General features: G+C 43.4%; 1 protein-coding gene across 1 annotated transcript; it reads left to right on the top strand.

Moving 5' to 3' along the window:
• Positions 1 to 242: 242 nt before the first annotated feature.
• LOC141154908 (HHIP-like protein 1) lies at positions 243 to 21,352 on the top strand. Its single transcript, XM_073641454.1, has 9 exons — positions 243 to 1,083; positions 5,065 to 5,711; positions 8,726 to 8,869; positions 9,195 to 9,523; positions 10,837 to 10,963; positions 11,523 to 11,668; positions 18,262 to 18,343; positions 18,854 to 18,936; positions 19,072 to 21,352. The coding sequence occupies exons 1-9, from the start codon at positions 820 to 822 to the stop codon at positions 19,977 to 19,979; spliced, it is 2,730 nt and encodes a 909-aa protein (XP_073497555.1). The 5' UTR covers positions 243 to 819; the 3' UTR covers positions 19,980 to 21,352.
• Positions 21,353 to 22,304: the final 952 nt, after the last annotated feature.

The following is a 22,304-nucleotide window of genomic DNA, read 5'->3' as shown; positions in this document are numbered from 1 at the left end:
CTTTGCTCTGGGTGCAGATTTTAGACATGATTGAGAATTATCATCCCAAATTAAAGCTCTCAAGGTTAAAATAAAATAAAAATCCTTAATTTAATGAAGATTAAAAAACAAGTAGCGTGCAGTTGCAAAATTTGATTTCTGCGAAAATTTTTTACTGTTGAGCCCCAGACAAGGAACATTTCTTGTAAAATGTGCATTTTTCAGTCTATATCTTTCTTTTTCCATGTCATTTTGGTAAATGAGGTGACATGCTATGCAAGATACTATAATGTAGGGATTTCTAGGGCGGCGCTTTTCCCAGAAGACCCCGGTCTGTGATGAGATGTAAGTTTGGAAGGTGATGAGAGACAATTGGGGCTGGATTAAAGAGGAGGAGAAGGAGGGGACTGGATCATATTCTGCAGCCCCATGTACAGATGAGGAGGACGAGAGAAGGAGCTTACAAAAAAGTCAGTGCAGGAGGGAAATAGGTGTAGGAGAGACAGACTGCAATGAGAGACATATAGGAGACACATCCTTGTGAGGAAAAAATGTAAGGATTGAGGAGACATCTGCTGTGAGCGAGAAGACTAGTTTGAATGGGGATGACAGATTTGTAGAGACAAGGTGGCACAGTCTCTCGTTGGGTTCTCTAACCACCAGAGTAGACAGGATGGAAGGAGCCGTTCCCACAGTTCTAGAGAAGTCAGGGGGAATAGAATGAGTAATTTGAGGGAGGAACAAAGAAAAGTGCAGCTGAGTTCAAGATAAGTCCAAGGAGACTATAGACATCTGGAGACAAAAAAACTGTGCTATTACTAGATCCCTCAGCTGGCATCCATGACCATCCATCCGGCTCTTAACGTTTGGCTAGTGCTGGTCACCACCACTTGGGTGGTGAGAGGTCACCCACAGTGCTTAGATTATAAACCTCCATTTCAACCCTCAAAACCCCTGGCTTTTTGCACTGTCTATTCCTCCTTTGGATGCTGTGACTTCGATCAGGACAAAGCCATCGCTGATAGGTTCGGCTACATCACTGAATTCCTGGACCACAGCGGGATCAGCGTCTGCGGAGACTACATTCGGAATATCCTCTGCCAGGTACTGAACCTTTTAACCCTTGTCTCCAGTGGCAATGATCACTTCTGCAAATATCAATGTTGTATTTTTCTAATCCTTCTTCCCACTCAAAATATAAAGATGCACTGATGTCCTCCTCACACCTTTCTCAAGTCTACCTATCACTCTCTCACCCACTTGCGCCCATGTTCCTCTTACCTACCTTCACCTTCACTTCATCTAATTTTCACTTTTTTCCCTTTGCCAACATCTCATGATTCCCCACTGCCACAAGGGTTATTTTTTAGGCCTTCCATGCCCAACTCTTTATTTTCATGTATGTTTTGTGCCACTCATTTATATTTTTAGACCAAGGTCTTCCATGGTTGGTTTTATGTCATATGCTTCTCTCTTTCAAGGTCATCTTATGTTTCTCTCGTATCACCTATTGCTTTGGGCCTCCTCAGTCCGCTCTCTTGGACACCCCCTTTCTCCATGTTCCTCCTTCTTTCTCACTCCCCTTTTTTCCATTGTGTCTCTTTACTCTTCATCTTCTTCTATCTCACCCCTTTTGATATTCTCTCTAGCCGAACTTCGTCTCCTGTGTGACTCATGTACTGCTTGTTTTATGACTATTGTCCCATGTAATCTTCATTCATCTGAAGACCCCCTCCTTTATCAATTGTCCTACTCTTGTGGAGTCTCTCGAATTCTCCAATAACATCTATCTCCTCTCAAAACAATCAAAACCAATGGTTTTGTTACCATATAGACATAGATGTTCCATGCAGATTTCGCCCAGCCTGTTGAAATAAAGCTGGGGTTTTTAAGAAATGGAGCTGTTGGTCAAAAATTGGGCAAAGCTTAGATTTATGGAGAAATAGTAGACCTTTCAGAGCTTCTCAGAGATGACCCATTTATAGTACATGTTGAGTGTCCTGTTACAACCCATCCATGCCCTTGAGGACTCGTAAACTTCCATTCTTCATCGCTTTTTCCTTAGACGTTCACCACCCTCCTTTTCCAGCTTCTTCTCCCTCCTCCTCTCCTTCTTCGAAGAGTAACCCCTTCCCTCTGTTTCCTTTCCCACATCTGAGAGCAAGTGGCTCCATCATGCCCCCCTTTGGTCCTGTCCCTCTTCCCTCTCTGTCCTGTCCCAGTCTCTACACTTTTCTTCACGTCTCGCAGTTGCTTTTATTTTTGCTTTTTCCCTCTTGACATTGGTTTGAAGACTGTGGGACCTTTGGAAGACCATGCATATCATTGCCCCATGTCATGCGGTCATTTGTTGATGGTCTCGTTCAGACACTGGGGATAATTAATGAGATTCCCCAATTTTCCACTCCGTTTTCCTGAAGCTCACAGGCAGGCAGAGCAGATCGTAAGGTTAATATTACAGCTGGCGTCCGGACAGGGAATACTCTGCATGTATGAGAGGAAGCAGTACAAGGCTCCATTGTGGTCTTCACGGAAACCCCTTGTGAGAGGATGAGAGGAAAGCTGTGTCTGGAGGCCAAATACACATATACTCAGAGGCCAAGGACTAGAGAAAGGGGCTGATGGCACAGGGAGAGGGACCCCTGCAGGCAATGTCACCAGTAACAAGTGTTTGTTTCCCTGTGTTTCCTTTTGAAGGCAGGTCCCACAGTCGCTTTCATCTGCTCCATGTTTGCCTGCACCTCCAGGAAACACTGTGCATTGGGACTGCGTAATCCCCGCACTTGCAAAAAAATAAACTGACAAATATAGGATTAACCTACACCTGTCATATTAAATATTCACATATGCAAATTAGCTCTTCTCCAAGAGGCAGGAAAACTGTTCTCTAGTGCCACCTATTGGACATACTATCTTATAAGTCAATATCTGACCCTTTAATGAGCCTTGCCACATGACTTAGGATACTATTCACATTCACAATCTCACCAATGGATGGCACTAACGAGCCCGCTTTTGGCCTCCTGGTGAAGAGCTAATTTGCATGCCTTTTTCCATAATGCAATGATGACTGGTCTAAAAGTTTTCCTAAATCAGCTTGGTAGTAAAAGTCCTTCACCTCCTCCACCACCATAGATTCATGACATTTAATTTGTTTGGACAGTCATGAATGGTAAAAGATATATGAACTTTTAATATATATTTTTTTATTAATTTCAAATATTTTTCAGAATTTTTTATATTTATTTTTTATTCGTCCCGAAAGAAGACTTGAACCTGCAGTCAGTACTGCTATACTGTAATATTGAAGTGTATTGTGAAATTACCACATGCTGGTTTTAAGTGTAAAAACATAGCAGACACGGGGGGGGGGGGGTCTTCAGTAGATCCCCCAACTGCCATGGCAATGCCATTGGCAACTCGCAATTGCATTGCTGGGGTGTCAGTGGAATAAAATGGTACACCCCTTATTTCCAACTTCTTAAATGCCACTGTTGTGATTGGCAGCAGCATCTAAGAGGGCAGACTGCTGCAATCGTTGCTCCACCATTCACAGCAGTTATATTTGGGTGCTGCCTGTATAGTACAAATGGCAGCCGCACTATAGCCCGAGCTTGCGCCATACATGCAGTGTGCACATCCTCCGTACACGTATGGAAGATGTCACCAATGGAAATCTGGGCTCCACTCATGTTTCTCATGGTTTGATGGGGGCTCTCTTCTACAACCAGACTAAAAGGGAATATGTCAATCCCAAACTGCAAATTCAGCTACTTAAACATTTATATAGGGGACTTAGCGCCTATAAAAATCATATCAGTAACGTACATTTTAGAGTTGTAGTTGCATAAAAATTCACTTTTAATCCATATGCAAATGCAGGCTTTGGTGCACCCTCGGTGTGGCCAATGGCTTGGTGCACTGACACTGGAGGAGCCCAGAAGTGTACTTACAGTGTCAGCTCTGGCACACACTCAGAGAGGGTGCAGGTACACTCAGATGTCTGGAGGTGTAACAAGTGAGAGCGGCTTCAGAGAGGAGTTGGAGATCACTCTGAGTGCGCGCAGCATGGCTCCTGCAGTGTCAGTGCCCAGGAACAGGGATTTCAGGTTAGGGAGGGTTCGCTGTGAGAAAGCCAGTGCTGTCAATCAAACTGAGGGAGGGACAGTGCTAAATATGCAAATTGAAGGGCATATCATTGCACCGAGCCATTGGCCACACCTAGGGTGCACCGAAGACCCCCATTTGCATATGAATTAAAAGTGTTTTTTTTTTTCTGCAACTAAAACGCTAAAATGTATATTAGTGATTTGATATTATAGGGTCTCAGTCACCTATATACATGTTTAAGGGGAATTCAAATGTTTACAGGAAATCTGTCACCAGGTTTTTGCCACCTATTCTGAGAGCAGAGACACTGATTCCAGTGATGTGTCACTTACTGTGCTGCTTGCTGTAGTTTTGATAAAAATCATTATTTTATCAGCAGGAGAAGATAGTTAGAGGACTAGTAAACCTGCTGCTTGATAGTCCTCCATATTTATAACCATGCACCCACCACCAATTGGCAGCTTTCTGCCTATGCACAGTGTACATAGAAAGCTGCCAATCATTGGCGTGGAGGGGGTTATACAGAGCTCAGCATTCAGAGAACTGCTAAATCTGCAGCAGATAAAACTGTGATTTTATCAAAACTTCAGCAAGCAGCCCATTAAGTGACACATCGCTGGAATCATCGTCTCTGCATCTGCATCATGCTGCTGTCAGATGGGACAGCAAAAACTTGGTGACAAATTCCCTTTAAGCAGCTGAAGTTTGTGGGAGGGGAGGTGACACTCCCTTTAATGAGCAATGGAGATGGGAACTATCCAAAAGGTCACTTTGTGCTTTACTCCTATATTGGATAGGAACAGAAAACTTCGACTAAGCACCATGATTTTTTTTTTCGATAGAGAAATGGATAAGTACTAATGCCCGAACCAACACATCCCCTTTGTTATAGATTTTTTGGATATTACTGTTGACTTTTAGAATTGGTACTTTTACAAACTCTTTATAAGATGGTCTTTTCTTTTTGTTTTTTAGGAATGTTCCCCCTATGCCGCCCATTTATATGATGCAGAAGATGCCAACACTCCTCTCCGCGACCTCCCCGGTCTATGCGGTAACTACTGTACAGAATTCTGGTACCGGTGCCGGTCTACGCTCAGCCTGATCGTTGAGGGTCTGGACCTGTCAGATATAGAAAGCGATGTTGGTAAATTCTGTCGTCTTCTGACAATAGATGATGTAAATTACTGTTACCCCAATGTCTTGACCGATGCGGAACTAAACACTGGGCTCGGCAACATGAAGGAGGACGAAGAGGGATGTCTCCAGTTGTGCTTACAAGAAATAGCCAATGGACTACGCAATCCAGTCGCCATGGTACACGCCAATGATGGAACCCATCGCTTCTTCATAGCAGAGCAGATGGGCTACGTATGGGTCTATCTCCCAAATGGGTCAAGGGTGGACAAGCCCTTCCTTAATGTCTCCAAAGCCGTACTCACCTCCCCCTGGGCAGGCGATGAAAGGGGTTTTCTGGGCATTGCCATGCACCCTAATTTTCGACACAATGGAAAGTTTTATGTTTATTACTCCATTTATGCAAAGAAGGATGAGAAGATACGAATCTCTGAGTTCCATGTATCTACTGAAGACGTGAACATGGCGGATCACAAGTCTGAACGGTATTAGTGGCGGGAAAGGGTGGGAGAAGTGTGTGCACAGAGTAGTCCCTGTAAATGGTGGTAATCGAGGACAATACATGAATATCGTCTAGTAAAACTGGAATTGAGCAAAGTGATTGGCAGGTCCCTCGTCCAGTGGCCACATTGGTAGTCGGTGGCCACCGGACCAGAGCTGCAAACCTCCTCCTGACGACATCTCTGGCACCTCTTCTGATTAGTAGGTGACGTCATCATGGCGGCGTAGTGCACGGATGACATCACACCAGACCCGCTAATCAGTAGAGGTGCTGGGGATGTCAGAAAATAGGAGCCCTGTTCTGGTAGCCGCCAACATGGCCGCTGCACCAGGGACCTGCAAATCTCTTTGCTCAACTCTGCTTATGGAGGGTGTGTGAGATGGGATGTTGTTTTTTTTTCCCAAAAACAGCGCTTCTCATGTTCACAGGCCATGTCTGGTGGTGCAGCTGAAGTGAATGGAGATCAATTGCACAATCATACACTTACAATGGTGTTTTTCCTAACATTATGCAAACACTAATGGATGCTTATCCGGCAGCACAAGGCACCCAGCAGAGATAAACAAAAAAAATAAAAAAAAATTGGTAAATCTAGATTTATAAATGCAAAGGTTGCATGGATGGCCGGGAAGATTACTAGAGATTAGTGCTGTCCAATCTTGCTCCCTTTCTTTTAAATATTACCATATACACAAGGAATTTGGCTTTGTCAGGCATGAGAATGACCACAGCTGTGAGATGTCCCCAGCCCTTAAACCACTGGATCAGCCATCGTACCCTGTGTTTATTTCATCTGGTATTTGAGAATTGCAGAGTACGGCCTGATTTATTTCTAAAGGTAATCCGAGAGGAGGGATGTGACGGAGCTGTTTCCATCTTAATTCTCTGGCTGGATGTAATATATACTTTGTGGTGAGGAGTCTGGATATACTGGGCAGGAAGGGAGGATGAGGGGACAGCTCAGCGAGCACGTACTCAGAATAGACCACTGAAACGGAAGCTGCGCACACAACGAGGGGCGCCACAACATCACACATGGATGTTTATCCCTCAGGTTGTCCCTTTTTTGTGGGTTGGCTGTTGCAATAATTTGCCAGATTTTTTTTTAAATCTTATAAAATAAAACTACACCTTTTCTAATGGTGGCAGAGACCATTACTATTTTATTTCTCCTAACTTTGAATATTTAATGAGAGACACCATAAAAATTATCTGATCCCCATATTTCCGGCAGCCTCCATCTTATATCCTATTGCATACATTTGTTATCTGCCTGAGAAAGGGGCACGATAAAAGGAAATACTATGATCATCATCTTTACCATACATTCAATTCATAGGTTGGGGTTAACAGAATACTAATTGGGGTCTATGGTATCCTTTACATTTCTATGAAATAAAAGGCACTGTGGTGGGAACCAGGATTGCCCATGATTGCCCAACAAAGTGGGGCTTTTGTATTGTAGTTCCTGTGCAGAGACTGGTGGGTAGCAGCCATAGGGTAAGTGTTGGCTCCTTAATTGTTTGCATTGGGCAAACCCTTTCCATTACAATGGTTTCTATTAGAAGAGTCTAAAGGCCCCGTCACACTTAGCGACGCTGCAATGATCCCGACAACGATACGACCTGTCAGGGATCGTTGCTGCGTCGCTATGTGGTCGCTGGTGAGCTGTCAAACAGGCAGGCTCACCAGCGATCAGGGGAGCAGCGACATCGTGGAAAGAATCTTTCCACGATGTCCTGCCCCCGGTTACCAGCCTGCTGCTGAAGCAGGAGCAGGCTGGTAACTATGGTAAAGATCGGGTTACTAGGGGCACACGCGCTCCTAGTAACCCGTTGTTTATCATGGTTACCACTCTGCTACGGTGAGCGGGAGGTTACCGCTTACTTTAGCAGGCTCGTAACCATGATAAACGGGTTACTAAGAGCGCGTGTGCCCCTAGTAACCCGATGTTTACCATAGTTACCAGCCTGATCGCTGCTCCCGCTGGTCACACACAGTGATGTGTGCTGACCAGCGGGAGGGCAACGACAAAAAAATGGTCCAGGACACTTTGCAGCGATCAGCGACCTCACAGCAGGGGCCTGATCGTTGCAAAGTGTCACACATAGCGACATCGCTGGTGAGGTCGCTGTTGCGTCACCAAAACCGTGACACAGCAGCGATCTCGCTAGCGATCTCGCTATGTGAGACGGGGGCTTTACTTGTAGGATCCCCAGCAATCATCTCTAAATTGTAGGCGAAACTCCAGTTTCGATGAATAAAACAGGATCCCAACGGCGATCAACCCAGAATTCCCTAACAGACTATTAGAAAATTAGTTTTCTAAACCAAACGACCCCTTTATATAAAAACATTACAATTTATCCACTCTACCTCTGTGCTTATATAGGACCCCCCATACAGGATAGATAAGTAGCCGAACTCACCGATTTCAGAAGGGCTTTCAGCAGGACCGGCCAAGCATTTCATGTACATTGGACCTTCCGATTAACACTCGATCCTTTTGTCTTCAAGGGAGATAAGTTGATGACAGAGTCGTCTGACAGCGGTCTCTACTATACACAGGAGCGCTCACTCTGTTGAGTGCTTCAGTACTCTCTATGAGAGAGCCGCCACCAGACATCTTAGGCTTTGGCTTGTTTCAAGAAGAACAAAAGGATTGCAGTGTGAAATGGGACATGGCTGGATTCTTATCTACCTTGACATCATCTATCAGGGGCCCCCATACCAGAGGGTTGGCCAAACCGGTTGAAGTCGGCGGGTTCAGTCAACGTTAAGCTAATGCGTATGGTGGGGGCTTTACGCCTCTTTTCCCGTTCAAAATACATGAACGGGAAAGTCAAGAGATCATGTTAATTGGGGGCTCGAACCAACATTCGTCCGACAGTTATCTCATGTATATGACCAATTTTAGGCATAGGCTGTGGCTCCTGAACTCAATATTATACAAAACTTTTTCATTGCCCTCAATAACCTAACATTTCTTCTCTCCAGAATTATCTTAGAAGTCACAGAGCCCGCATCTAACCACAATGGCGGCCAGATCCTGTTTGGAGTTGACGGATATTTGTATATATTTACTGGGGATGGCGGACGAGCTGGAGACCCATTTGGAGAATTTGGAAATGCCCAAAATAAGTGAGCAAAACTGTTTTCTCTTGTTAATATTCAGTACGTAGATAAAACCTAAGCAGGCGACGTACATAAACACAAGGGTATTACTATTGGGAACAGTAAGGCTTCATTTGCACATTGAGGCCATGATGTTTTGGGGAGGGCTTAATGACTACAAAAAGGGAACACAGTATCAACGTGAAATACAATGATTGGGGTCTCCTTCACCGATGTTGACTAGGGCTCGGGAACCCTATTTCAAGATGTTTTTGGAAGATATTTTCTAAGGCTATGAAGAGGTATCCCCACATTGTAGATTGTTTGTTCTTCTTTTTGTGTCTACGAACAGGTCCTCTCTCCTGGGCAAAGTTCTGCGCGTCAACGTAACAGGGAATGACAGGGGACCCCCATATCGTATACCAGTTGACAATCCCTTTCTGCGAGAACGTACAGCAAGACCTGAGGTCTTCGCCTATGGTGCCAGGAACATGTGGAGATGTTCAGTGGACAGGGGAGATCCAATCACCAGGAAGGGTCGTGGACGTATTATTTGTGGTGATGTGGGCCAGAACAAATTTGAAGAGGTGGATCTCATCCAGAAGGGGGGAAATTATGGCTGGAGAGCAAAGGAAGGGTTCTCTTGTTACGACAAGAAGCTATGTAACAATGCTTCACTAGGTAAGTGACTTTAAAATGGATGGTAATCTACCACAGATACAAACCAAGCCTGGAGCGCTTAAGGTACCCATTAAGGTACCCGAGGAAAGTCAGCCAAACTTGGACAAATATCTAATATTTATGGCAGTATCCCGACTCTCTATCAACAGATGTAATGGAAGAGACAAATTACTTATGTTGGATCTCACCATGACGGATAGTTTGCATCTTCTGTCCGGCTATTGTAGCCCTGTTTTTGTACTTTGGGGAGACAGTCAAAACCAGCATACAATGGAGTGGACAGAAATGCAGTTTTTTTTTACCCTCTATAATTATGCTCCTGGCCACTGTAAGAGCCTTGTGTCCCCCCCAATCTTTGGAGTGGGTCTATAGTAGACTGATCTATTAATGTATATATTTATGTAATGTTCCTCATTACATATATAATAAACTGTTCCTTATTCGCCCTCCCTGGGTCCATCGTTAAGTCTCTGCCGCTGCTCCTGTTTTCTGTTATTGCCTGCTGCACTAACGTCACATGGACAGCGCTACTGCCAATCAGTCAGCTCAGCGGCTCATGCCGTCAACTTGGGCTGAGCTCACTGATTGGCTGCAGCGCTGTTGATTTGATGTCAGTGTTGCAGACAATAGTAGACACCGGGAGCAGTGGCGAAACCTCAGCTGTGGACCTGGGGAGGGTGAATAAAGCGCTTTTTTTTTTTTTTTTTTAAACAAACTGTGGAAGGAGAAAACCAGAAACCCCTTTAAGTCCTGTCTCTAGTTGGCTTCACTCACAATTGTTTCCTAATATATATTCTGCAAAAATGAGGCTCATATGCAAAGCATATGTAGATGAGAGTTCTGACTCGGTCCTCGTACATGATTTCCTTTTTTTGGATGGAGTTTTCCTTTATATCGAGCAATGGAGTCTAAGAATATCAGGATATGACAATTGGTTTTGGCTTTGAAGTGTATGGAATGATTGAAGGTATGCCCAGTACAGTGAGCTGATATCTTCCAGACACGCGATTCAGTGCCTAGAGTAACTCAATGGATCCAGCAAAAGTCATCTGTCATACAGAGTCTCGAAAAATCGCTTCCTAAATCTGGGGGAGATTACACAACCAATCCACCAATATTGTACAGTACGTCCTGGAACAAGGAGCCACATCACCGAGAGTCATCACATCTGCCTGACGTATGAGAAATCCGGTCTTGCAATTCATTAACGAGAAAGCATGGAGTCTGATCTTCCCTTATATATACATTAGCACATGTTCTTTTTTTAAATTTTCGATTTTTCTTATTCTTTGTTTTTTTCTTCCCTATTTCAGATGATATCCTCCCAATATTCGCCTATCCCCACTCTCTTGGGAAGTCCGTTACTGGAGGCTACGTCTATCGCGGATGTCAGATGCCCAATCTTTTAGGACGTTATATTTTTGGAGATTTCATGAGTGGGTGAGAAAAACTATGAGTTAGTAGAAACAAAGAGTGAAAAATTTAAAGGGGTCTGAATACTTTCCGTACCCCACTGTAGTTTAGAATTAAAGCTGTAGACACAAAACAATAGGAGATTATTAAATAAATCCATTTGGAATATGTGATTTGTTTTCCATTTTAGAGGCAGTGGGCCAAAAAAATAATAATTCATTGCAGCAAAATCCACTGACGCACACAGACAGAAGAGGGCCCTTGTGCAAGGACAAAGTATGGGCCCTTCGCAGTCCAGTGGCTCATCATAATGCACAATTCCACATGTTTTGGAGCTGGTAGTGGCCCCATTACCTCTTGGGCCCTTGTGCGGTTGCAGAGATGGCACCGATGATATGTCCGCCCCTGGTAAAATCTGCATCACGATTGCTGTTAGGACCCTGTCAAAGACATATGTGAGAGGAGTCACCCCAGGGCCATATTCATGTGTGGATGCCCCAGTAATCTATGTCAGAATCTTTAGGGTGGAGTTGCCCTCTCCATACCCTCCATTATCAATACAATATATTTTATTACTTTGTTCCAGACGTCTAATGTCTCTTAAAGAAGACAAGGATGGCAAGCAGTGGCACTACACAGAAATCTGCATGGGAGCCGGACAGACCTGCAACTTCCCCAAGCTCATTAATGCCTACTACCCTTATATTATATCATTTGGAGAGGACGAGGCAGGTAACACATTATATAGGTTTATACATATGGTATATATATAAGGAGTGGTATAAGTGAGAGACGCAGGGGCTGTGTGGGGGGCAGGGGTAGCTGTCGTACTTGATGTCGGAGGAGGTTCAGGGATTCCTACATCACATCAAAATACGCAAATCATATAGATGGCACACGGCAGCCGAGCTACAGATGGTGTAATGACACATAGAGGCTTTACATTATGTCACAAAAAAGGAGAACATAATCTGTAGGGTGTAAGGGGAATATATAATCAGAAAATGTATTGTGTTGGCTTCCATATAATAATAATAATAATAATAATTTTTATTTCTATAGCGCCAACATATTCTGCAGCACTTTACATTTTAGAGGGGAATTGTACAGACAATAAAAGACATTGCAGAATAGCAATAATCACATTAATCAACAGATACCAGGAGGAGAGAGGACCCTGCTCGCAAGCTTACACTCTATGAGGAAATAGGGGAGACACGAAAGGTGGATGGTAACAATTGCTTGTATTGTACAGTCAACCATCAATGTAATAAAAAGGGTAATCACTTAATGCTAAATGAACCAGTCACAAACCAGTATGTGAACAAGTACAGACACAGAAGTCTATTAAGTACATGGGAATGTGTGAACAGAAGATACGAGGGACCTGGTTTGGAAGGAAATTTTGTATGAGAAAAAAAAGTGATAGTTAGATAGGTGAGGTGATAGGTCAGCCTAAAGAAATGCGTTTTTAGGGCACGCTTAAAACTGTGGGTATTGGGGACTAAACGAAGAGTCCTGGGTAGTGCATTCCAAAGAATTGCCGCAGCACATGAAACGTTTTGGAGATGGTAGTGGGAGGTCCGGATTATTGAGGATGTTAATCTTAGGTCATTAGCAGAACGGAGGGCACGGGTAGGGTGGTAGACTGAGACGAGGGAGGAGATGTAGGGGGGGTGCTGAAGCATGGAGCGCTTTGTGGGTGAGGGTGTTGAGTTTATATTGAACTCTATAGCGGATGGGTAACCAGTGCAATGACTGGCACACGGTGGAGGCATCGGTGTAGCAGTTGGACAGGAATATGATCCTGGCTGCTGCATTCAGAGCAGATTGGAGAGGGGAAAGTTTGGTAAGAGGGAGACCGATCAGAAGAGAGTTGCAGTAGTCCAGACGAGAGTGAATAAGAGTGACAGTAAGAGTCGTTACAGAGTCAAAGGTAAGAAAAGGTCGGATTCTAGAAATGTTTTTGAGGTGGAGATGACATGAGCGGGCGAGTGATTGGATCTGGGGAGAGAAGGAAAGATCTGAATCAAGTATGACCCCAAGACAGCGGGCTTGTTGCTGGGGAGTAATGGTGTAGCCACACACGGAGATGGCAATATCAAGCATAGGTAGGTTAGTGGAGGGAGGAAACACAAGAAGTTCAATTTTTGACAGATTCAGTTTCAGATAGAGGGAGGACATAATGTTAGAGACGGCGGAAAGACAATCACTGGTATTTTGTAATAATTCAGGGGTGAGGTCAGGAGAAGAGGTGTATAATTGGGTGTCATCAGCATAGAGATGGTACTGAAAATCGAACCTGCTGATTGTTTGTCCAATAAGGGTGGTGTATAAGGAGAAGAGGAGGGGGCCTAGGACCGATCCTTGAGGAACCCCACGAGTTAGGAGTGGTCAGATAGGTAGGAGGAGAACCAGGAGAGAACAGTTTCCTTGAGGCCTATAGAGCGGAGCATAGTGAGGAGGAGCTGGTGATCCACAGTGTCAAATGCTGCAGAGAGATCCAGGAGAATCAGCAGGGAGCAGTGACCATTGGATTTAGCTGTTAGTAGATCGTTAGAGACTTTAGTGAGGGCAGTTTCAGTGGAGTGTAAAGAGCAGAAACCGGATTGTAAAGGGTCAAGAAGAGAGTTATCTGAGAAATAGCGGATTAGACGGGAGTGGACCAAGCGTTCCAGGAGTTTAGAGATGAATGGAAGATTAGACACAGGTCTGTAGTTAGCAGCACAGTTTTGGTCAAGGGATGGTTTTTTAAGTAATGGATGTATGCTGGAGTGTTTAAATGATGAGGGAAAAATTCCGGATGACAGAGAGAGATTAAATATTTTAGTTAGGTGTGTGGTGACAGCCAGGGAAAGGGACTGAAGGAGATGTGAGGGAATAGGGGTCACTGGTGCAGGTAGTAGGGTGAGAAGATGCAAGGAGCCTGATTACTTCTTCCGTGACTGGTTCAAAGACAGAGAATGAGCTAGATGCAATGGGAGAGGGAGGACCATGCATGGTATTAGGGGATTGGGAGAAAATTTCCTGTCTGATATGGTCAATTTTTTCTTTTAAATAATTAGCCAGATCATATCACTATCATTATAAAAAACACAAAAACTGAAATCTTGCAATATTAAGACCGGCCACTATACTTCCTAAACTTTACAGAAGATTTTTCAGCAGTCTCATTATCATGACAGACAGCACTACAATGAAAGGTATTATCTTTATATACAGTAGATAACACAGGATCCACTATTCACAATAGGTGATGTCACAGCTCACCTCCTCCTGTACAATGACTGGTAACACCTCTATATACAGTAGATAACACAGGATCCACCATTCACAATAGGTGGTGTCACAGCTCACCTCCTCCTCCTGTACAATGACTGATAACACCTCTATATACAGTAGATAACACAGGATCCACCATTCACAATAGGTGATGTCACAGCTCACCTCATCCTCCTGTACAATGACTGATAACACCTCTATATACAGTAGATAACACAGGATCCACAATTCACAATAGGTGATGTCACAGCTCACCTCCTCCTCCTGGACAGTGACAGGTAATATATTTTAAAAATATGATGATAATATACAGTGCCTACAAGTAGTATTCAACCCCCTGCAGATTTAGCTGGTTGACACATGCGGAATTAACTTGGCATTGTGACATTTGTACTGTAGATCAGCCTGGAAGTGGGAAATGCACTGCAGCAAATTTTTTTTTTTTTTTGTTTTTTTAAAACGTTAAAAGTTAATTCAGAGTGTCATTTATTATTCAACCCCTCAAACCACAAGAATTCTGTTTGGTCCCCCTAAAGTATTAAGAAGTAGTTCAGGCACCAAGAATAATGAGCTTCACATGTGTGGATTATAGATCTCTTTTGCCAGCCTTTTATGACTATTTAAGACCCTCCCCAAACTTGTGAACAGCACTCAGACATGGTCAACATGGGAAAGACAAAGGAGCATTCCAAGGCCATCAGAGACAAGATCGTGGAGGGTCACAAGGCTGGCAAGGGGTACAAAACCCTTTCCAAGGAGTTGGGCCTACCTGTCTCCACTGTTGGGAGCATCATCCGTAAGTGGAAGGCTTATGGAACTACTGTTAGCCTTCCACGGCCTGGACAGCCTTTGAAAGTGTCCTCCCGTGCCGAGGCCAGGCTTGTCCGAAGAGTCAAGGCTAACCCAAGGACAACAAGGAAGGAGCTCCGGGAAGATCTCATGGCAGTGGGGACATTGGTTTCAGTCAATACCATAAGTAAAGTACTCCACCGCAATGGTCTCCGTTCCAGACGAGCCTGTATGGTACCTTTACTTTCAAAGCGTCATGTCAAGGCTCGTCTACAGTTTGCTCATGATCACTTGGAGGACTCTGAGACAGACTGGTTCAAGGTTCTATGGTCTGATGAGACCAAGATTGAGATCTTTGGTGCCAACCACACACGTGACGTTTGGAGACTGGATGGCACTGCATACGACCCCAAGAATACCATCCCTACAGTCAAGCATGGTGGTGACAGCATCATGCTGTGGGGCTGTTTCTCAGCCAAGGGGCCTGGCCATCTGGTCCGCATCCATGGGAAGATGGATAGCACGGCCTACCTGGAGATTTTGGCCAAGAACCTCCGCTCCTCCATCAAGGATCTTAAGATGGGTCGTAATTTCATCTTCCAACAAGACAACGACCAAAAGCACACAGCCAAGAAAACCAAGGCCTGGTTCAAGAGGGAAAAAGTCAAGGTGTTGGAGTGGCCTAGTCAGTCTCCTGACCTTAACCCAATTGAAAACTTGTGGAAGGAGCTCAAGAATAAAGTCCACATGAGACACCCAAAGAACCTAGATAACTTGGAGAAGATCTGCATGGAGGAGTGGGCCAAGATAACTCCACAGACCTGTGCCGGCCTGATCAGGTGTTATAAAAGACGATTATTAGCTGTAATTGCAAACAAGGGTTATTCCACAAAATATTAAACATAGGGGTTGTATAATAATTGACCCACACTTTTATGTTTAAAATTTAATAAAATTCAACTGAGCAACATAACTTTTTGGTTTGTAAGATTTATGCTTCTGTTCATAAAACCTACTCTCGTTTGCAGTTTGAAGGCTCTAACTTATTTGCATCTTATCAAACCAGCTAAATCTGCAGGGGGTTGAATACTACTTGTAGGCACTGTATGTGTATATATATATATATAATATATATATATATATATATATTTGAAACCAGAAGTTTACATACACTATATAAAAAGACACATATGCATATTTTTCTCAATATCCAACATGAAATCAGAATAAACCTTTCCCATTTTAGGTTAATTAGGATTACCATAATTTTTAATATTTGCCAAATGCCAGAATAATGAGAGACAGAGAATGTTTAAGGCATTTTTATTACTTACTGCAAAGTCAAAAGTTTACATATATTTCATTAGTATTTGGTACTATTGCCCTTAAACTGAATGACTTGGGTCACACGTTTGGGATATCCTTCCACAAGCTTCTCACAATAGTTGATCGGAATTTGGGCCCATTCCTCCTGACAAAACTGGTGTAACTGATCCAGGTTTGTAGGTCGCCTTGCTCGCACCTGCCTATTCAGCTTTGCCCATAAATTTTCAATAGGATTGAGATCAGGGCTTTGTGATGGCCACTCCAAAACATTGACTTTGTTATCCTTAAGCCACTTTGTTACCATTTTGACAGTATGCTTCGGGTCATTGTCCATTTGGAAGACCCATGTCCGTCCAAGCTTTAACTTCCTGGCTGATGTCTTGAGATGTTGCTTCACTATTGCCACATAATCTTCTTTTCTCATGATGCCATCTATTTTGTGATGTGCCCCAGTCCCTCCTGCAACAAAACAACCCCACAACATGATGCTGCCACCCCCATGTTTCACAGTTGGGATGGTGTTCTTAGGCTTCCAAGCTTCTCCCTTTTTCCTCCAAACGTAACGATGGTCATTATGCCCAAAAAGTTCAATTTTATTTTCATCAGACACAGGACATGTCTCCAAAAATTAAGGTCTGTGTTCCTGTGTGCATTTGCAAACATTAATCTGGCTTTTTTATGTTTCTTTCGGAGTAATGGCTTCTTCCTGGCAGAGTGGCCTTTCAGCCCATGTTGATACAGTACTTGTTTCACTGTGGATATTGACACAATCTTACCAACTTCCGCCATCATCTTCACAAGGTCTTTTGCTTTTGTCCTTGGGTTGCTATGCACATGTCGGACCAAAGCATGTTCATCTCTGGGACACAGAACCCGTCTCCTTCCTGAGCGGTATGATGGCTGGACATTCCCATCTTGTTTGTACTTGTGTATAATTGTTTGTACAGATGAACGAGGCACCTTCAGGTATCTTGAAATCATACCCAAGGATGAGCCAGACTTGTGCAAGTCCACAATTCTCTACCTGATATCTTGGCGAATTTCTTGGCTGATGCTACACAAAGAAGCAGTGTGTTTCAGGTGTGCATTAAAATACATCCACAGGTGTGTCTCTAATTAAATGAGATGTTGCCAAAAAAACTATCAGAAGCTTCCAAACACATGACATCATCATATGGGCGGCCCAGAATTGTATGAAGGCATAGTAATCTTAGTGTATGTAAACATTTGACTTTGCAGTAAGTAATAAAAATGCCTTAAAACATTCTCTCTCTCTCATTATTCTGGCATTTGGTAAATATTAAAAATTATGGTAATCCTAATTGACCTAAAACGGGAAAGGTTTATTCTGATTTCATGTCAGATATTGAGAAAAACATGCAGATGTGTCTTTTTATGTAGTGTATGTAAACTTCTGGTTTCAACTGTATGTGTATATACACACAGATGGGCTTTTTGAAATACATTTAATATAAAAATCTCATTGAAATGTTAAGTCATTTTCTGGTGACATGTTCCCTTTAGGTATAAAGGCTTCTATATAAAGAGTGATATGACGTATATAGACACTTATTTATGCAGAGTGTTGGAGAGAGGTTGTACAGAGGTGTTGCATTGCACAAGAAGTACAGCATGACAGTAAAATAAGGAGCATTAGGAAATAAGAGGGATACATTTTTTGGAAGGGGTCAGTTCTCCTGTAGCACCCCCACAGGTGAAATAAAGCATTACATGGTAACCACTGAAATCAATAGGCCAACCAATGCACTGAGGAGAAGACGTGTCGACTAAGAAGGGAGACCCTTTTGATAGCTACTCTTTGGCTCGTTCTTTGTTTTCATCTTAATTTTTATGATATAGTCAGAGCACATGACAACAAATGTTAGAACAAGTCCCAATGTTCAATTTTTTTTCTTTTCTCTTTGAAGGTGAATTATACTTTTTGTCTACGGGAACGCCCAGTGCATCGGTGGCAGCAGGAGCCATGTACAAAATAGTGGACCCATCAAAGTAATATTCTACTTCTATCACTACTGGCCGATGGTGGACGGAGGGGTGGAAAAAAGAGATCTCGGCAATGTTACCTATACTACCTCTTCGTAGAGTGTCTGCATATTCAGTCCATCTTCTGTTATTGACTATTTATGTGCATACGTATGGTGGTGTATAGAGCTGGTAGACTAAGGCCTCATGCACACTGCTTTTACATGGATGTAGACAACTAAGGTCCTACACTGTACCTTCATAGTTCTCCAATTTTATATGAAGGACATAGAGGTGTTTTTCTTCTCATGTATTTCCGTTCCTTATTATACTGTGTCACATGGGGCACCAACATTTTTAAGTTGGGCCGGCATTCATCTAATTTGTATGGCCACCATATGGCAATGATTACATAAAATTAAGCCAATATATGGCTTAAGCTTGTCAGTCCTGAGAACTAGTTATTTGGTTTTCTCATCAGTAACCTACATTTTTCAGATTTCTTATTCTGAACAGTCTTCTCTCTTGTGTTCATAGACGAGCCCCTCCAGGCAAATGTGCACTTAGTCCTCGATCTGTTCCCGTAAAGGGGAAACTGGTGGATTTCTACCCAAAGCAAAGTGAGTATTGGTGTGAAGTACTATATGGCTATTCAATGTCGGCAAAAAATATCCATAAAATGATGAAAAATGTGTGATGGGACCTTAGGGTGACATCTAATATGACGTCATATGCCAACTCTTCGTTCTCCACAGAACTCATTCTAAAATCCAAAACGATGACAACTGAATCCGCTCCAACTTCAATTTCGACCAGATTGCAAAACGCAACCAGATTCAGCACAACATTGGAGCCTCACTTTACCACCATGTCTCCTGCCAGCACAACATACAGAAAAATGACAACCCCGGCTTATGTCACAGCTGCCCCTGTCCCTAGGCCAACAACGCCAAGAAAAGCAGTAACGTCAGACCCAAAGATGGAGAAATGGGTCACTAAGGCTAAGAAAGGAGTAAAGGTTACTGTGACTTCTCGGCCCGGGAGTCAGTGGATTCCCACCAAAGGTTGGCAAAGCGAATTAAAAGACGTTTTCTCCACCACCAAAGGACGATCGCACTCAACCTTCACGACCAACCGGGGAACGTCACACTCAAGATACACAATCAACTCCAAGACCACCTCATCACCTCTTCCAAGAAGGACCGAAGCGGGAAGCAAGACTGGAGGCAAGAAAGGCTCGGGGGTAAAGCGAATGAAGAAGAAGGTCCTAAAGAAGCAAAAAGTAAAGGTCATAAAGAAAATCAAACATGGAACTGTCCGCCTGGTCAATGACGATAAGCAACCTGATAGAGGAAGGGTGGAGATCCACATCAATGGAGAATGGGGGACAGTCTGCAACGACAGATTCGATAGCAAAGCCGGCTCTATTGTGTGCAGACAGTTGGGCTATCCCTATGTATTGAAGGTGGCCAGAAAAGCTGAATTCGGGGAGGGCAAGGGGCTGCGAATTCTACTCGATGAAGTAAAATGTCACGGGTGGGAGAAAACCCTTTTGGAGTGCCGGAGATCAAAAATTGGGGAACATGACTGTGCCCATGATGAGGATGTTGGGCTAGTGTGCGGTATGGAGGATAGACACTTCGACCAGGACCTATCATCATAGACTATTACTTTTTTTTCCACCACAAAAAAAGATATTATTTCTGGGATATTTTTTCCCAAAATTTAGGATTATGCCTTTTATATGAAGAGTTTCTTCCATAGTAATCTTCTTCCCAAATGAACACAATGGGGTAGGAGGTGAACACCTTCATGGACCGGAGTAATGACCTTGGATACGTCGTTAACGTGGAAGCTGCGCTTCACACAGAGGGGTGTCACGATGATGCCACCTCGAGAAGGGGGTAAATGTCCTCAGCTGGGCTCAGGGCAACTCTACACCCAGCACAACGATGGGGAACATACAGTGTAACAGAATGTAATATATACCCATTGGTAATGCAGCAGGTCTGCAGCTCTTTGTCTTTCTTGTAACATCTGCCGGACTGGTGTCTTTGTTACTTTATGGCCACTCATATGTCACACGGTGCACAGTCAGCGCAGATCTGTGTCACTAAGGAAAGGTGCAAATGACTCAGCTGTTTCCAAAGTCTGTGGCTGGAGCCCCCGTCACATGTCAGATGTGTAGTATCCGGGTGTCCTGGTTTACACTCAGCACATGATTGTATCGGCACATGATTGCATCAGCAGATGATTGCATCACAAAGTAACAAATTATCCTCTTAGTGTAATAAAATCAATAGTCAGCCAAACTATTCACAGTACTAATTGTTTTATTTAACCCCCCACCCCTCCAGAGGTGATGTGCCCCCATATAATCATACATGATTACAGAGCCTTAAATAGTTAAAGGGAACCTGTCATCTGATTCATGGTGCCCAAACTGTGGGCCGATCTTCTCAGCGCTGCTAGAGGTAATTGTTTATGCAAGAGACCTGTCAATCACCTGCAGCGGTGCTGGGAATAGCCGGCCAAATCTCCCAACTAAATTTTCTCTGAAACGTTAAGAGCGTTTCAGTGTAAAATCCACCTGGCTGCAATCGTGTAGCCAGGCTCTGATTCATGGCGCTTGTGGTTTGGGTAGCAAGAAAACCCCATGTACATGTTCTATTAGGGCACATGGATGCTACAGAAAAGGGTCTGCAGCTCAGGACCCTTCTAAGGCCACGGCCCCACTATCAGTATTCGGTCAGTATTTTTTCTCAGTAGTGGGTGATAAATGCAGAATTGGTGTCTTGTTTCTATTATACCTTTTCTCTGATTGTTCCACTCCTGGTTTCGGCTCCCACTCCTGAGAAAAAATACTGACCGAATACTGACCACATACGCAATGTGCATTGAACATGAAGTGAATTGGAGAAAATTTTCAGTGTGTAGTTGAGATTTGGCAAAATGGCTAAGTACTGCATTCTGCTGCACAAATCTGCTTAGAAAATCTGCCGGATTTACCAATGTGAAGTGTGTTTTCTGCATCAAATCCTTTGTGCATTTATCAAACCTTTTTCCAAACTCTAACAATCCTTGGAGTGAAGATAGCGTAACGTTACAGAAGTACCGCAGCTGCTTCACCAATATCTTCTGCATCGGTGCACATGCTGTGAAGGAAACTGCAGCACAGTTCTGCTCAATGGTCTCTGTACAATGTGCAACCAGGAGCGCCACTGTGAAATATGCTGATGGATTCACGTAACAAAAGGAAATGTGCATATAAGATGGAAATAGCCCTTTATTTTCGAAGATAGAGATGCAGCAGAAGTGAGTTAGCATTGTGACATGTTTATTGTAACCTATAGGTAGACAGGTTTTCCATATGTATATGGACGTTTTTTTCGCCTGGTATAAATGCCGCTGTTCTCCTGAATCCAGCGATGTTTTTCTTTTTTCCCTGCGCCTCTCCATTCCTGAGGTATGGCCCTTTCTTCACTGTATATAAATCTAGTATTTTTTTTAGCCAAGTGGGCGCTGTCTTCAACTCCTCGTGGGCGTGTTCTTGAAGACCACACCCATTCAGCTTAAAAAGAGTAGAAGGGGTCGTATCTCAGGAACGGAGAGGCGCAGGGAGAAAAGAAAAACAGTGCCGGAATCAGGAGAACAGCGACATTTACACCAGGTAAGAATATTACATATTTAATGCAATATTTTGACCATGTTTAAAGAGATTTTCCCATGACATCAAGCCCTTTTTTGATAAAGACCCTTTAATGGCAGCAGCAGGTCCAGCTTCCCTGATTCTTATCAATCTGGTATTAGCAAATGAATGACCGTGTAAAAATGTGTGGACAGAGTTCACTTGTGGCTTAAAAATCAGGCCAACAACACATTTGTCTCTGCCCCATCTGTATGGAATCTTAGCCCTACATTTGTAAGGTTTGTAGAGGTGTCAGCTGTAATTGAGACCCTAAATCTAGAGATTCATATGGAAAATAAA

Source organism: Phyllobates terribilis, unplaced genomic scaffold (assembly GCF_046119375.1).
Source record: "Phyllobates terribilis strain yellow unplaced genomic scaffold, ASM4611937v1 Scaffold_7__3_contigs__length_470593459, whole genome shotgun sequence".
Classification (NCBI taxonomy): domain Eukaryota; kingdom Metazoa; phylum Chordata; class Amphibia; order Anura; family Dendrobatidae; genus Phyllobates; species Phyllobates terribilis.
This window is presented reverse-complemented; position numbering and strand designations above follow the sequence as displayed.